Source organism: Lotus japonicus, chromosome 4 (assembly GCF_012489685.1).
Source record: "Lotus japonicus ecotype B-129 chromosome 4, LjGifu_v1.2".
NCBI classification, from domain to species: domain Eukaryota; kingdom Viridiplantae; phylum Streptophyta; class Magnoliopsida; order Fabales; family Fabaceae; genus Lotus; species Lotus japonicus.
This window is the reverse complement of record NC_080044.1, coordinates 48,075,090-48,093,789: the sequence shown is the minus strand read 5'-3', so window position 1 is coordinate 48,093,789 and position 18,700 is coordinate 48,075,090. Positions and strand designations below refer to the sequence as shown.

Below are 18,700 nucleotides of genomic sequence, written 5' to 3'. Positions count from 1 at the left end.
CTTTCAATCGTTTGGAAATCCAAGTTTTTTGATGGCACAATTCAACCCCCCGGCCCCGACCCTTCTTGTGCTAGTTCTGATCAACTTCGCCTTCAACTAGTGATGGCACTCCTCTAGCTTAGCTGTATGTGCCCTTCTTGCTTTTGCGTTTGCGCATCTTTTTGCGAATTTAAGATTTTATTTAGTTCGTTGGCTTGTGATCAGCATGAACAAAATTTAAATCCTCCCATAAGGAAGGATAATACTTTTACAAGTATTTATCGTTTAAACTTCTTTTGTAACTTTTCATTCAGAAGTAAGTTTCATAATTTCATTATTTTTCATTGTTCTATGTCTTCATTTCTTATATGTTCTTATATCCTTAGTCTTCTCTACCCTTGCATTGCACCGATGTCAATAGTACGACAATATAATTTAAAAACTGCTTACGTAAGGTTCTAAAGGTCATAGTTATGTTATAGTATTGCATATATAGTTTAATTGGTGGAACACAGAATGAAACATTAAGACGACAAGCGATGTTCATCCTTATATGGATCGGATCTGGATCCTCTCCAGTCAAGTTCCCTCTCCCGCCTATCCTACCAAAATTTCAGCGGTAGGATATATATCTATTGTTGCATTGTGAAAACAGTTATAACGATTATGACACATGACCATGCCACAATTTTTTTTCCTATAAGCCAAAAACTTGCATTAAAGAGCACAAGGAATGTCCAACCCATAATACAAGAGAAAAAAGAAATTGTGTCACACAAGAGAGTAAGTGACAAGGGAAACACACCGGCAAATGCATGCATCGTGAAAACGTACAGTTATAATGTTTATGACCATGCCACATATTGTCATAATTTTTTTTAAAGCAAAATATATATAATATATATGAAATGTTGAGAAACAGCCCTCTCTCAACATAGATACAGTACCTTACCAGCATAAATTCCGACAAAACCAGTCACTGTAGCAGAAAAAACCTCCTACAAAACCTCTAAAAGTCTCACACGCATAACAGTGTGCTACAATACATAGCAAAACCTCAAGAGACTAATCCATTATCATCATAATTTTTCTGAAAGTCACATATCATAATAATGTGAAATGCAATATCTTTTTTTATCTCTTGTGTTTGTTCACGTGCGTTTGGAAGAGAAAAAAACTAAAATGAGCTATACTATATATTTTACACAAAATACTTTTTCTTGATTTAAATATCAAAATTCTTTCAAAAAGAAAATTAAATATCAAAATCATTCTCTGATAATAATGAATCAAATTTTAGTACGTGTTCCTTTCTGGTTAGAATTTTTGTAAGATGAAAATTAATATCAAATTTCTTTAGAGTTTAGTAATTATATTATAAATATTTAGAGTTTTTTTTGAACGTATAAATATATAGAGTTTATACCATAAGCATATAATAATTATTCTCGATCACAAATATGCATAGAATATACAAAATGTTGGCCTAAAAAAACTGGGAAAAATATTGTAATTTTTTAATAATTAATAATACTTATTGGTTTATATTTAATATTTTATAAAAATATTGTGCAAAATATATTGTACTTTTTTTCTCTCCCACACATTTGAACTAAACGAACGAACAAATAAAAAAGATATGTATGATGTGGCATAGATGACATTTCTTAAAAAATATCATTCGACAAATTAAAGTACATTTTAGAAGTTATTTGAACTACAAGGGTGGCTCAAGTGGTGAATGTGCATTTCTTTAAGGGATTTCGCCTAGGTTTCTGGCCCGGATTCGATCCCCTTCGAGGTAAAAAATAATACATTTGTGGTTAGGGACATCACTACTGTATCCCGAGCCAGATTAGTCACGTGGGGCCGCTTTCCCGTTTGAGACCGGTGGAAAAAAAAAATTAAACGTCATTTGCTTTTACATGCAACAAATGGATATATCGTGTGATGTGTGATGTGTCAGACATTAATTCTACATAAGTTATACATAGTACTATATATTGATTAAAAATAAAACCAAGACAAACCCAACCAGTGGGAATCAAATCACAGGTCGTCACCCGCGCATCATGGATGAAGTTCACGGGAGTGCTTTGCTCACATGCCCATGGGTCAATAGTTCATCTTTCAAGCAAAAAACAGAAACCATCATGCTTTTAATAACTACATATATATTCTTTACAGATCACTATCCTGCGGTAGGACCACTGTAGTTTGTTGTGTAGCCCGGGATTGAGTTGAATTTGAATCAACTTGCGCAAACTGATTCACAAGCTCTCTATTGTAATGAAATATTTCATATAGGAAAGTGGAAACGTACTGCTATTTCGTTTGTTGATTCACTTTCACTGCCAGCTACTCAAGACAGATTCGTCCGTTCACATGTTTGGTACTTCTCAAATCATAAAAACTTTACATATAAAATGATTGGTGAAACAGGTATGTTAAAAATCATTTGCAACACTTACATAACATTTATGATTTATGGTGGTTTTAGACCATTATAAAACGTATTTTGTTACCGTTATATAAATGAAAAAAAAATAAGAATAAAAATGAGGTATGAGAAGCAGTTGCGAATGATGAGCACCAAATATTTTGCAACACATCTAACTTTTGTTAGTTTGAAACTGCCACAAATTACATAATTTAATTTTTTATAAATTCTATAATTTTGTTACTATTAAAAACTGCCACAAATTGTCTTATGAATGTTGAAAAAACATGGTGTTGAGCTATCATTTTTTGTATGTGTGGTGCCTACCTGGTGATCTACATATTATTACTGTATTCTTTAATCCCGGGCAAAAACTCCAACAACTTTTTACACTATATATATAACAGCATCAATCACTCCTTCACACATTTACATTTACTGCACTTGTAAAATCAAGCAGTGTTAAACTTTTCCAGTGAAACAATGAGTTCTTCTAGACCTTCCACTCTCGCTCTCTTTCTCACCACCAACTTGCTTTTCTTTGTTGTGTCAAGTGGCTGCTACACTTGCACAACACCAAACTCAAACCCAACCCCGAACTCGTTCCCTTTCCCTAGTCCCGCCACGAAGAGCTGCCCTAGAGATGCACTCAAGCTAGGAGTGTGCACCAACCTTCTCGGTTCACCAATCGGTGCGGTGGTCGGGTCACCGCCGGACCACCCATGTTGCTCGATTCTAGAAGGGCTTCTTGATCTTGAAGTTGCGGTTTGCCTCTGCACTGCCATCAAAGCGAACATTCTCGGCATTCACCTTAACATCCCCATTACACTCAGCTTGATTCTTGGCGCATGTGAGAAATCTCCACCCTCTGAGTTTACGTGCGCCTAATTAAGTCTCGTTTTTAATTAGTTCTCACTGCTCAGATTCGCGCGTTTTGTTTACCTTGTGTCGTTTATATTGTGATGACTGATGTGTTGTTCACTTGTTTGCTAATTAAGTAAGTAACTGATCATTTATTGAGAATGAGGTTTTAGTTTTAATTGTAATTTTTAGTTGCTGTCTTCAGTGACTAATTTCTTGTTTCTAACTACTTTTGAAGTTAATTTGTTGGAATGTTCTCTGTTGTGCTATTTGTTAAGGAAGATTTTTGTTTTGATGTGTATGTTTAAGTTAACTAATATTCTCATTTAAAATATCAGCTGTACTACTATATATTTTCTTTTTCTTTTTCATTTCCGGTAAAATTATGTTCAGGAAGTACGTAAGTTGCATTTATTTAAGCTTTATAATTTTTTTATACATCGGAAAATTAACAAGACAACAAAACTAAGGAACCGATAACGAATCCTTCAACAGAAGGTATTCAACATCCGGGTCAGGATTCTCCAAAACCCAGAAACCTGGAGCACTTGCAGCCGCACCCCTCGAGCCAAATAATATGCCACAGCTGCATTACTATCTCTGTGAACTCCATTAAGCTTTACGTCCCACTCTCTAGCTAGTAACTGGCGAATGAAGTTTAACACCACGAACTCAGAATGAAACTGGACTGCTTCAGCATCAACCACTACTTGCACCAACTCGTCACAATCAACATCACAAATAATTTGCCTAAAGCCTCTGTCCCAAGCCAGCACAAGCACATCTCCCATAGCTAAGGCTTCAGCCTTAAACGCACGGTCTCCTTCCTCACGAGACAAGCCTTTAAGCTTTATAATGAATGGACAAGTAGTGAAAATTATATATGAAAATAATTATTTTAAGTTGACTATATTATTGCATTCATCACGAAAACTAGCTAATGACGCATTCTTATTAGTTAAATTTATGTATGATCTATTAAATTGGAGTGAAGCCCGTATGGAATTAAAAATAAAATCTATAATTGATCTATATATAATTTTGTGGACTTTAAATAAATTTAGAATGTTAGCATAGGAGAAGAGCGGATTAGCAATGTAAATTTCTCAAAGTGTGAGAAATAATACGGAAAATAGAACATGAACAAGCACAAGCCGCTCGACAATACACTTTAATCAATATTCAAACACATTTTAAAAAATGTAATTTCTCTTCTACCCATATAAAAATGGAGGAGTTTCATATTCTTTAGGCTTACCTCCTCATAATTTCTTTTATAACAAACTTTTATAATTTTCACATTAGCCATTTATACTTTAAATAATGAACCGAATTGTTATAAATCCTTAAATTTTAAAAGGGTGCCAAAACAACACCTACAAAAACATTTTAGACTCTTACAGAAAATAAAACTGGCAAAACCCAATCCAATGAAGGCGTCTTCTAGTCGGGCGCTCGTTGGTTGTGCTGTTATATTAAGCATTTTTCGTTATTTATTTTTAAAACAATAAAAGTAAACATGATGTCTTAATTGTTGTCATGTCTAGTTTGTGTTCAATTGTTATGATGTCTTAATTGTGACATATTGCATTATGTGAAAGGAGAAAGAAAGGAAAGCAAAGCAGGGATAGATAGCATCATAACATTAGATAGCAAACAACCTTTCTCAATATTGCATTAGAAAATGAACCCACAAAACATAACATAGTCTTTCTCATTCTCCTTACATTCCATCATTCTCTTTCATTCCTAGCCTATGTCCTATAAATTTTCACCAACAACATTACAATGACAAGCAACAAAGCTGCACAAAGTCCCCACCCAATTACACAACACCTAGTCAAATACATCTCATTCTTCTTATGCATTTCAATCTTGCGGATTAGGCTAGAAATAACCTTCCTTTCACGTGCCTTGCCTTCTCCATCATACCACTGAAAAAATCCGCACAACCTCCTCTCATAAACCTGAAAATTAAACTCAGTGAACCAAAGTCAGTGAATAAAATGGCAGTGAAGAAAATGTGAAGAAATTGACAGTGAAATTCTCAGTCAACCAAAGTTAGTGAAAAAATTGACAGTGAAAGAAAAGAAATTGACAGAGAAAGAACAGCCTACTCACATGATATTTGCCAGAACCATAGAATCGACGCCCATCATTATCACCCACCTAACATGTAACCAACTTCGAGTCAACACCACAATCGCAGTACCTTGTTCAAACAGAGCCATGGGTGTTGGAGCTTCCACTTGACATTTGTATCGAACGAGCTTCTTCTTCGTTTCTTACTCTTCGTGCTTGTTCTTCCTTTCTCTTCGAGCTTCTTCCTTTCTCCTTCACTTCGAGCTTCTTCCTTTCTCTTTCTCTTCGAGCTTCTTCTTCTTCCTTTCTTCAATTCAGGGCTTAAATTAGGTTAAAATTGGGGGGAATCGTGTTTCTGATTTGGGGGGGGGATGATTATGGGAAAAAACAAATGTTAAATGAAAAAGAAAACCCACGTCAATTAATGAAAGGGGCTCTGTTTGGTCAAAGAAACGACACTTAACAGAAGGGCTTGGAACGCACGTTTTTGAAACGTTGGGGTGGTTGACCGCTACGTTTAAACATGAGGGGCCCCGATCGCTCATTTTTGAAAGATCAGGGGCCCAAAGTGGAATTAAGCGTAATTGTGAATAGCTCGATGACAGTGATTCTAGCTTAGAGATGATTCTCATGCTTGTCGTCGATGTAGGGTTATCCTAGTATAATGTAGATGGTTCAAGTAGGGGTGTTGCGCAGTAGGACTGCACACGGGTCGAGTAGATTCGATTAACTCGGATTAATTCTAACATAAATGTTGGGTTGGATCAAATATGTAGATTGGTTTAGGTCTTGGGTTGGGAAATTTGAAAATCAGTGGAGCCGAACCAAACCAAAACAGGAACCACATAACTTTTCAAATTTGTCCCCATATTTGCCACTTCTTCAATTCTATTGACTCGATCCCTTATCCCCAACCTAGCAAGTAACCTTCATTCACAACACTACTAGATTGTGTCGTTCCCTTTGTGTCGTCATTCCCTTTGCGACATCATTCCTCTTTTGTGTAGCCTCAATCTGTTTCCCTGCAATGAGCCATCAGAGCCAACCTTGGAGGTTGCTCACATGCTTTGTTTGTTTTTGACTCTGTCGTCTTAGGCTATGTTGTAATTTCCCTTTCATTAGGTTTGTGGCTATGTTATAAGCATTGCTTTTTGTTCCTTTCGCCCCTGACCATGATCCCTCCTACTGTGGTCTTTAACAACGCTCCAATCCATGCCCTACCGGCAGGAACAAGACATTCTTCATGAAGTCGTCGGTGTGCTTCAATGTAGCGCGAAGGAAGACTTGTGTGTTCGTCAAGACAATCGCAAGGGGTATTAGATCTGCGGTTGAGATCTACAATAATTGGCTTAAATTTACAATTGTTGGCTTTAATAATTCTCAACTTCGCAACTTTTTACTATTTTTTACTTTTTTGGCGTTTTTTTTCAATCTTTCAATTATCCAACCATGTGTTCTAATTTGATCCATTCCAACCCGACCTCTTTTGATCAATTCAGTTCGTAAATAGTTAGAACCCGATCCAAACAGACCTGTACAGCCCTTGGTAGAACCTATGGATAGTAATACCAATCAATTCCCAAGGTGGAATTCAAATTGGTTAGGAGGATGATAATATTATTCATTATGGCGATAGATAATATTATCCATTTTATTCCAGCAAAGGGAGTCATTTTTTCTCAACTTTTTTTTTTCGGTCAAAAACATTTTCTTTTTTCAACTTTACTCTGTTTCATTCATCGATGCCATCTATAGAAAAGGCCCAAAAAACAAGTTACAAGGGCCAGGGAATAGAGCTCAATAGATACAACCAAACTAAGCTGAGGTCCGATCCATCTGAAGTCAAAGTCCTAACTACGTACAATAGCTATGAAGCTGAAAATTGGAGCAGAATTCTTGGACAATCAAACTATTCAAGTCCATTTAAAATTTGTGACAAAATTGCTACTGGATTTGTCCCGAATCATTCTCCCAATCTGGCCCAAACATTGATCTTAGTGTCATATGGCAATGTGTGGCTGAGAAGGACAATACCACTATAGTTTTTATTTTCAAAGCAGCAGTCTTCTCTGGTTCTTCTCAAGTCTAAAATTTCACATATAGGGAATGGTTTGAGTTTTAAGAACCTTAACTTTCTTGCTCATTGAATCACCTAGTTCTTTAATCCTGATTCAAATGCATGTAGATGCAAAAGACTAAGCAGAATTTATCAAGGAGGGTGGTGCTGTTTTAGACTAAAACATAACAATCAAATTTATTAAAATCTAGCTGAATGAAATTAAATGGAAAATATACCTTGATAGTAGGCTACCCTTCTTCTTGGTACCAGGCCAATTCAGTCCAACACTACAGAATGGATTGCTTCACTTTATTGGGGTCCTAGCTATTGGGCCAGATATATTATGTTTTTTTGTAGTAGCTTTATTAGTTATAATTATTATTCCAGTCCTTCATTTGAGAATTCATGAAATAGGATTGAGCTGCATGTATATATGGGCCTCCTATCATTTAGGGTTCTTTCATTTAGTCTTAGTATAAATTGTAATTTAATTATGTTAATGAAATGGTACCTGTTCCGGTATGGAACTACAGACTAGGGCTAACCAATTTAGAGAGCAAGCGAAAGTAAGCAAACAAGTAAAAATGCGTGAAATGATAGGTCCCCCTACCGCTTGGGTGGTGCCTGTTATTTATAACTTGGGTTTTGGTCCGGTTAGACCATGGGTTTCCCGGCCCATTTGATACATAATTCGGGTCAGCCCAATTGTTAAATAAATTGGTTCGCCCATATCAGACCACAAGCCCTCAAGACACTAAGACTTAGGATAAGGCGAATGTGTCTTTAATAAGCCCACAAATATTAAATCACTTATAATACAAACTAAAAAGGGCGTATAAATTCTAATACTTGTAAATTTTGACAAAAACAGATAATGATAATCACATCAACCCAACTCGTCTCTTGTCCCCTTTCTTTGCATGTTGAATCAAACTTGTCAGATCCCTTCAACTATCACTTCATATGGCCTTACCGTGGCAAATTTCAAAGTCATTATTGTTTTACCTGCCATAAGTACATTCAGTAGGTATCCTGCATATTTCTGGGAACTTGGTGCTACAATATTATTGTGCACTTTTAAATCCCACTAACATAATCATCAAAGTGAAAGTAAATGCGATTAAAAGCACTATTAAATTTTATAAACGGAAAGTCATACCTTTTCCTGAAACATAATTATCTTTGAAACGTCACATCCCCTGGACTGAAATGCCCTCTCAATCTAAATCCTTTAGCAAATCGCATCCCTTCAAATTCAAATTTTTCAGACCAACGTGTCCTTTTGATCCAATCGTCAGAACTCGTGCCTCGGGCCCACGTGTAAAGGCACGCGTCCATTCACTCACCATTTAATTCACCCTTTCATCTTCACTTCTTTCTCTATATAAAGTTCAAAATTTTCACCTTTCTTCCACACTTTCATTTTCCTCTTACCCCTACTCTCTATTTTCACCTTTCTTCCACACTTTCATTTTCCTCTTACCCCTACTCTCTCTTCTCACCATAACAAAAAGATCTAAACCCCTGTTGCTCCATCAACAAGTTCATTCTCACTTGCGTTCAGCATCCTCAACCCAGAAATCTTTCAAGTTTTCATTTGTTCAAGGTAAACTTCGCCTCCTTTTGCTTTATTGTTCATTGCATTTCTAATTCTGCATCTGAACCTCTTATGAATATCTCATATTGCCAAACCCAGAAACCCATAAACAATGTATGAGTCTTGTGCATTTCATACGTATTTCATGCCCAGAAATTCAAAACTCAACTTCTTTCTTCATCTCAAACTTCTAAACTTTCACTTTCAGGACTTCTGAAAATGGCCTCTAAACGTACTCGTAAAGAGATTTCTGCATCTAACGTTCCACCTACTGCTGATTCCTTATGGGTTGCTAGTAAAATCAAAAAAACAATTTTCTAAAATCTGCACTCCTAAAGCTGTTGTAGATTTAGTCACTAAGTATAACTTTAGGAAAGATGGCTTAGACGCCCACTTAGATATAATACCCTGCTCTCCCGACGAACCATGTTGTTTTGGGCAGCCAGATGGTCAAGGGCGAAACTTCACTTACCTCTTTGAAAATTTATTTTCTGATTTGAAATACAACCTACCTTTTTCTGACTTTACCTGCTCTATTCTAACCCTCTTAAACGTAGCTCCTACCCAACTTCATGGTAATGCTTGGGCTTACCTGAAAGCTTTTGAAATTCTCTGCCTCACCCTAAACATCGAACCCACTAGCAACAAGTTTTTTTACTTCTTTGAAACATGTGGGCGAAATGTAAGGGGCGAATAAGTTTCGCTCGCTACTGCTAGGGGTTTGGGGCTATTTACTCTCTACAAAAGTCATTACAAACACTTCAAAGGAAATTTTTTCAAACTCCGTGAATCTGAACTTTGTAAGGATATATTCTATTTTGACGATGGAAGCCCTCGATTTCCATTCTACTGTACGAACCAGTATGAAGTTATCATCAAAATTCCTGATGATGCCTTGACTCCTGAAGAACTAGTTGACTGTCAATTCCTATCAAACTTAGGACTAAACCTTAAGGATTTTATGACCGCCCTTTCTAAAATTCAAGTGGGTGCATACGTTGGTAAGGCATCCTAACTTGCATTTCCGCCTTTGTATAACTTATAAAATTTTCCACTATATTCTAATATTATTTTCTTGTTGCAGGAAAAATGGCTCGCCTATCTGAGGAAGATATCTTGCGCCTTCGTCGTGAGCAACAAGCTGCTCGAGAAAAGAGAAATCCAACCAAATCACTAGCAGACCATGACACCAGTCACTCCGATACCGAAACTGGTCGCCCCGCCAAAAAGAAGAAAACGAATGAAGAACCTGCTTCTGTCAAGAGTAAAATTTCAAACCAAACTTCTTTGGATTAGTTTATGAACAAAGGTGATGCTGTTGAGGCGAACAAAGGTTGTTCGTCAAGTGCTCCGCCCCCTTGCTGGAAGAATTTGCTCAAGGAGTTCGAAGAGTTAACGTCAGATGAAGTGACTTCACTCTGGGATTCCAAAATCGACTTCAACTCTCTGGTGGAGACGAATCTGGTTTTCGAGGCGGACCGTGAGAAGATGAGGAATATTGGCTTGAAGGAAGCTTGTCAGGCTATGATGACTAAGGGTTTGGAGATTGCTGCTATCTCCAAGATGATTGAGCTCGAGTCTGCTGGATTTGATGGCCTTGCCAGTGCCAAACTTGTTGAAGGGAAAGAAAAAGAAATTGGAAAGATGAAAGCAACACTGAAACTGTTGGATAAGTCCAACAAGGCTAATGAGAAGAAAGCCGCTGACTTGGCTTCAGAAATTGGAAGTTTGAAGAAGACCGCTGAAGAAAACAATGCTTCTATTCAAGCATTGACTAAAGAAAATGAGAAGACAAAGGCTGATCTTACTCAAATGACTACTGTGCGCAACCAAGTGCTTGAAGAAAATTCCAATTTAAAAACAGAAGTTGCTGAACTGAAGTGCTCTGTCTTAGATCAACTGGAAGCTGGCTTCGCCAAGGCGATACAGCAAATCTCCTTTCTCAATCCTGACCTGGCTATCAACTATGAGGGATCAAATCCCTACGCCCGAATTGTGGATAACAAATTGATTAGCCCGGATAACGCGGATGGAGAAGGCGAAGATGAAGATGAAGATGAAGAAGAGGAAGAAGGAGAAGGAAAAAAGAACGAAGAAGCAAATGTCAACAACAAAGAAGGAGAAGGAGAAAACAACTAACTCCAAATCTTGTACCCTTTCCTTTTATCGCATTATGTTAAAGACCTCCGGTCTCTTTTACTTTCCTGTTCCTTTATTCCCATCATGTAATGACTTTTCCTTTAATGCAAATGAATTTCCTTTTAGTGTTACATGACTGTCTAAGCTTTTTCTAATATAATCTATTCTAATCCTTATAGTCATAATATTGATATAATTCCTTCGCCCGGCGAAGGATTTAAACACAACTATGATAACCACTTAGCATACTATTTTATGCAATCACCTAAATTGAACCAAAAATATAACCGCACATATCAAAGCTTAAAAATATAACAATGAAATTCCATTCACTAACCTTTCTGCCGGACCACTTCATTTTACTTTACTATATGTAGTAACATATCGTTTAATCAAATCTCAAAGATTTTGGAAGGTTTGTATTGATCAACTATTCTTGGAATCATAAGGCTAGTTGACTTAGTCAAAAAAATTCCTCTTTTGACTTAGTTGTTCATTGAATCAAAGTCGCCCTATTTGATTTCTTTATTTGCTCGCGTGGAGACTTGTGCTTAATTTGGACAAGCTTAAATCCAATTTAAGGCTGTGCTTATGAATTCGTGGCCAAATGCTCTAGTTTTAAGAGACTTACTCTTTCTCAATTGTCTGGCATCGCCCAATTGATAGACCTTAGTTGATATATTTTCCTTTACGGAAACAAACAAAATGTTGCACACTCGAACATTTTTGAAAGGTTATGCCTCATTAAAAACTCTCCCGCCTGGGGTAGAGAAAAGAGTGCATACCTGTTATTCATTAATATGTGATGCCTCGTTAAAAACTCTCCTTTTCAGGTAGAGAAAAGAGCACATCAAACTTAGTCTTACACAAACAAACGTAGTCTTAAACAACACGGAGAATAAACGTAGTCTTCAACACACACAAACTGAAACAAACAGTACAAACACAATGCAAACTGGACAAACATCTTGCACATCAACTGTAATAGTAACGGAGATGTTGTGCATTCCAAGCCCTCGGTATCCTTCGCCCAGACAGTTCCTCCAAATGATACGCCCCTTGTCCCAATTCTCTTCGAATTCTGTAGGGTCCTTCCCAATTTGGTGACAGCTTTGAGTCATCTGGTCCTCTTGCCTTTCTTCTCAGCACTAGATCGCTCACTTCCATCTGCCTTGGAACTACCCTTGAGTTGTAACGCCTTTTTGATCTCTGCTTTACTACTGCTTGCGCAAACGAACTTCTGAATGAGTCTCATCAGCCAAATTCAAATCAACAAGTCTATTCACATCATTTTGCTCCTTATTATAAGTTGCCACCCTGAATGTCATATCTTGCACTTCCACTGGAATCATCGCATCCACTCCATAAGTTAACTTGAAAGGTGTTTCCCCAGTTGTAGATTGTGGTGTTGTATTATATGCCCAAACGACTGTGATCAATTCATCATCCCATAATCCTTTTGCTTCGCCCAATCGCTTCTTGATTCCATTCAAAATCACTTTATTCGCTGACTCCACTTGTCCATTTGATTGTGGGTGCTCTACTGAAGCAAAACGCATCTCAATACCCATTTCCGCACAAAAATTCTTCACACTCCTGCTTGTAAATTCCGTTCAATTGTCTGAAATAATCGTAGCCGGTACACCAAATCTGCAAATTAGCTTTCTCCAATAAATCTTCTTGACCTTTTCTGCTGTTATCTTCGCCATTGACTCTGCCTCAATCCATTTAGTAAAATAATCCACTGCAACTAAGACGAATCTAACTTGTGACCCTGCTGGAGTGAAAGGTCCCAAGATATCTACGCCCCACATTGCAAATGGTCATGATGAACTCATTGAACTTAAGACTTCCGGCGGTGCTCTATGTAAATCTACATATATCTGACATTTTTCACACTTTTTTGCATATTTCATACAATCTGACCTTAGCGTTGGCCAATAAAATCCTGCTCTTAACACTTTCGCTGCCAAAGATCTTCCGCCCACGTGACTTGCGCACACTCCCTCATGTACTTCAAACATAATTCTTTCAGCCTCTTCCTTGGAAACGCATCTCAGCAATGGGACTCCTACTCCTTTTCTGTACAATTGATCGCCCAAAAGAGTATAATGACTTGCTTCCAGAATTTGATCCTTAGTAAACATAAACAGGTCAGTTCCTTCCGCCTCCAAACACAGCTTGATTCGTCCCATCCAATCTTGATCTATTGCCATCGGAATTGCCATAACCTCATATTTTCAATACTTGGGCTATTCAAAACTTCCTGGATCACTGATTTGTTATTCCCTGGCTTTTTGGTACTTGCAAGCTTTGACAATATATCAGCCCTTGTATTCTCCTCCCGTTGAACATGGTTAATCTGCACTTTGTCCACCTGCTTCATCAAATTCTGAGCTTTGACTAAGTACTTGGCCAACTGTGCATCTTTGGCTTGATACTCTCCCTGAATCTGTCTTGAAACTATCTGCGAATCTGTTTTGATCATGATGCTTTGTACACCCATTTCGATCGCCAATCTTAACCCCGCAATTATAGCCTCATACTCTGCCTGATTGTTACTCGCTTTAAAATCAAACTTGAGTGACTGTTCAATTGTAACGCCTCCTGGCCCTTCTAAAATCACTCCAGCACCACAACCCTTAACATTGGATGAACCATCAACTGATAAACTCCACTCACCTGGTTCATCATTTTTTTCTTCTGGAGACATTTCATTAACAAAATCAATCAAAGCTTGTGCTTTAACTTGTCCTTTTTTCTCGAATGAAATTCCAAACTCTGATAACTCAACAGCCCATCGAAACCATTCTTCCCGCTAAATCAGGCTTTTGTAACACTTGGCGAAGTGGTAAGTCAGTTTTGACCACAACTGGAAAGCCTTGAAAATAAGGTCTTAACTTCCTGGCGGATATAATTAAGGCTAAAGCAGCCTTTTCTATTTTTTGGTATCTCACCTTTGCTCCTTGAAGAGCATGACTCACAAAATATATGATCCTCAAATCATCTTTAAGTTCTTGCAATAAGACTGAGCTAACAGCATTATCAGATATTGAAATGAACATGGACAGCGAAATACCTGGCATGGGTTTGGATAAAATTGGTGGCCTTGACAAATGCTCCTTTAAATTTTGAAACGCCTCTTCACACTCTGTTGTCCATTGGAACGCCTTATTTTTCCTCAGACACTGGAAAAATGGAGCTGACTTGTTTCCCGAACATGGCAAAAATCTTGCCGGAGCTGCAATTCTCCCAGTCAATTTCTGCACATCTTTCACTGAAGTGGGACTTTGCATTTCAAGAATGGCTTTACACTTGTCAGGATTTGCTTCAATTCCCCTCCTTGTGATCATAAAACCCAAAAATTTTCCACTCTGAATCCCAAATGAACAATTCTCTGGATTAAGTCGCATATTATGTTTCCTGAGTTCTCCAAAAGCTTCCTTCAAATCTGAATAGTGTGTTAACATTTCCTCCGATTTAACCACCATGTCATCAACATAAATTTCCATGTTTCGCCCCACTTGGTTATCAAAAACTTTATCCATTAACCTTTGATAAGTTGCACCTGCATTTTTTAGCCTGAACGACATAGTTTGATAACAGTAGTTCGCCTGATTCGTCATGAAAGTTGTTTTCTCCTCATCTGGTCCATACATTCTGATCTGATGATATCCTGAATATGCATACATGAGGCTGAGCATACCAAATCCAGATGCCCTATCCACAAGTTTATCAATGTTTGGCAAAGGACACGAATCCTTCGGACAATGCTTGTTCAAATCCGTATAATCGGTACACATCCTCCACTTTCCATTAGTCCTTTTCACCATAACTGTAACACCCTGATTTCGGTGACGTCACTTTAGTAACCAAAAGAAATACTTAAGCGGAAAAACGTGAATATTTTTTTTTTGATAAAGAAATTAGAAACTGAAAGGAATGAAACTCAACAACAAAAGATAGCAGAACTACTATACGATAGATAATTACAGCCCCCGTCGTAAGTAACAAAACCACGTCACGAGTAACCTCTAGTGACGGGTAACTGACCGAAAGTAGTGCCTGTGGGCAAAATGTACAATCCAAAACAAAAGGACAAGAGTTCCAAATACAGTCCTCCCTACAACAGTAGGTCAGCCAACAAAACCTCCTAAACCGACCAACCCTCTGTAATTCCCGTAAAGAGAACCACAAGAAAAGCTAAAGGTCGGGGACCTACCCTGCCCAAAACAAAAGACTGAACATAAGAGCCAAGACGCTACTACTACACTAATCCCAACTAGAGGAGCACATCACCGCACTCCCAACTATGCATCCCCAAGATCGTCGTCTGAATCTGAATCCAAGACGACTATGTCGATGACTGCATCGGTCTCCACATCTGGTCGCGCGGGTTCTGCACCCGATCCCAAGTCAACAGCAGCCGCGACAGTGGGTGAACTAGTGCCTGAAGAAGTCCCTCCCACAGGCACCTCCTCCGAGGGGTCCTCGTCGTCCGAAGGCGACGATGGTGGTGGTACTCCCAGTCCAGGTCTGCAGTGTACACCCGGTGGCAAGTTGAAGCTGACAGTGTAGCGCCTCCAAACTCCGTGCGTCAGGCTTGGCATCCGGTCAACGCGATCCTCCATTATTCGCCCCGAATAGATAGCTCGGTGGCCGGCGGGGTCGACCACCCATGAGCCCGGGGTGTCTTGGTCCAACATCTCAAACCTGGTCCCCCCCGAAGGGACGACCGTCTCGTACTGGTCCGCCATGGACATCTGACAATAAAGGGCATACATAGCCCCCCAAACACAGGTAGCACGCGCGAGGGTCAACTCAAGGAATTACGTAATAGTACATTCAGTAGGTAAAGATAAATAGTAATAGCCACTTAGGCTTATAAGTTTAGGGATAACTTCCTAGGGTTGCATATTTCATAATGAATATAAAAGATGATAATAACAAATAGCATGCATCAAATAGGATTAACAAGTACCAATCACACTCAGCAACTAAGTCAGTATGTATGTTGCATGAAATGCAATGCTGGTTGACAAGATGCATTCCGGAAGAAGGATGGACACCATCGAGTCAGCCCTAACACCGGCCATAGTGGGACCATTCCGCTCGGGCGTCTCTTACACCACACAAAAGTAGTCAGATCAGCAGTGAACCCGTAGGTCTGTCATTCCGTCTGCTACTAAGGACCATCGTAGTGTCCTAAATATGGAAATCCGGGTCTTATGACCATTTTGGAATCCACCGAGGTCCGGTAATCCGCCGTGTATTAACCTCAAAATGAGTGCATGAATGCAAAGTGATTAGCCAAACAACGTCTCCGACCTCACTCGACACGTCGCCACGTGTTCTAACTAACTTAATGTCTCTAAAAGAATACCCTAAGGTAAATGTCGATTCTGCGACAAAATGAATTAATCAAAAGAAGAAATAATGTAATTGGAATTTATAGTTCCCGGCTAAACTTTAGATAGCCAAACAATAAACTGCTCATCGAGCGAAGAGTACGAATGTACTTGGAAACTTATAGTCTCCGGCTAAACTTTAGATAGCCAAACAATAAACTGCTCATCGAGCGAAGAGTACGAATGTACTTGGAAACTTATGAGCTTCCCCAAAACTTCAATTCGGCGACACTTCTCATTTTCAAAACACTTATGTTCAAGCCCTAAACTTTCGTCTGAGTCTTTTATCATTATATTAAGGGTTTTGAGGTTGTTTAATACATTATGGAGGTTCATTATGAAATTGTTTAAGTTTCGTCTCTAATCCTATTAGTTTCAAAGATCCCATAATTCCAATGATTCCTTGGAGAAGGTCTCAAAATAAAAGGTCCATCATCACCCAAGTAATGGCCCGAGAAGTTCCCAGGTAAGCTGGCCGGGCACAATGCCTCATTAAAAGCCCTTCTTGCCTTAGACAGAACAACCCAAGTTCTTACGTGAATTCAAATGGGGTTTTTCCAATATCATTTTCAAACTCAATTTTCCTTTGAGAAGGTCTCGATCCATAAAACAATAATAGGGTACGAACCTCGGTCCGTCCCATCAGACTTTATCCAAAAACTCGTCAGGAGTCTGGCATAACTACCCGTTAACCACTATCTTGACGTTCCTCACTCATTCGCACAATTGCACGGTATATTCAATATAGTCAGCAATTCAAGTGCGTAATAGAAAGACACATTATAATCAATATAATCCAAATATCATGTGAACAAATAATCACATAAATAAATCAGCTCAATCAATAAGCATAAATAGCATATTCCAACACACGCTAGATTAACCATTTAGCACATAACATGTGAATCATTTAGCACACAATATCATGGCATCCAGTACTCAACAAGATCGGCCGAAGCCTCAGAAAACATTTCAGGCATTTAGCAATTAAGTGCATAACACATAAATCAAGTCGAATTCGTCGACACCTAAATCATTATCTAGTATTCAGTGAGATGCCCTCACCTGTTGATTTTCCAGCTCGCTCCTTGAACTTTCCTTCACGATCTTCCTCCTCAAGTCCTCCGAATTCCTCGAACGAACCTTAAAGCAATTTCACAGAATCAATCACAATGAGTCAGAAACTCTGCAAACAATCAGTGCTAGGGGTACACGGAACACTACAAACTCCGTGGTACGACAATCTAACGCGTTAAGACAAGTTTTCGAAAAAGTCGGATTTCCTCCACCCCCATGAGGTGCTCTCGGCCACACACTTTAATTGTGTCTGTCGATTTTTCTTCGATCAAACTTGGTTCCTAGGTTATCATTAGTCGTAACTAAGGCGAATCTAAACTCGGAAAAATTTTCGGATCGAAAACTGAAGCAGGGGTATTTTGGTCAGAGTTTTAGCTCGGAACATCAAAAATCGAAATTTTGAAAAACTAATCCGATAGAAATGTTACTAACGACGTTTATGACAGCTAATCCTATTGACACTAAGTTAAGTCGAGAGTTCTAAGCTAAAAGATTGAGACTTTGCCCCAAAAATGGGTATTTGAGGTAAAAATTGATTCCGGCGGAATTCCGGCGACATTACGGAAAAACTAATCTGACAGAAGTGCTCTTGGGCACGTAGGGAAGATGTTTAGACAGAGAAATCAAGCTATTTGGACAATTTCACAAAAAGCTCCAAACTTTGAACTCAGAAAAGTCTAGAGAAAATTGACGGAACTGACGATCGAAAGTGAGGGATAGTAACTATACCTCGTAGTCTTCGATTTGCAACGAACTGTGAAGCAAACGGGCAAGAATCGGCGAAAATCTTTTTCCTCTCCTCTCCTCCTTGTGCTCGCGGGTTTGGGTGGGTTTTTGGGTGAGATTTTGCCAAATTTTCATTTTCTAGCTACAACCTATATATAGTGAAGGAAATGGAAGATATTTTGCAAAGTTTGGATAAGGATGACTTGGTGGATGGATAAGGATGGATAGATATTTTTGGGAAGATATTTTTGTAAAGATATTTTGTAAAGATATTTTGTAAAGATTAGATAAGGATGAGTAGATATTTATCAAAGATCGGATAAGGATGAATA

At 38.4% G+C, this 18,700-nt stretch overlaps 1 protein-coding gene across 1 annotated transcript; it reads left to right on the top strand.

Moving 5' to 3' along the window:
- The first annotated feature begins 10,317 nt into the window (after positions 1 to 10,317).
- LOC130712858 (uncharacterized) lies at positions 10,318 to 11,157 on the top strand. Its single transcript, XM_057562674.1, has one exon. The coding sequence runs from the start codon at positions 10,318 to 10,320 to the stop codon at positions 11,155 to 11,157; it is 840 nt and encodes a 279-aa protein (XP_057418657.1).
- Positions 11,158 to 18,700: the final 7,543 nt, after the last annotated feature.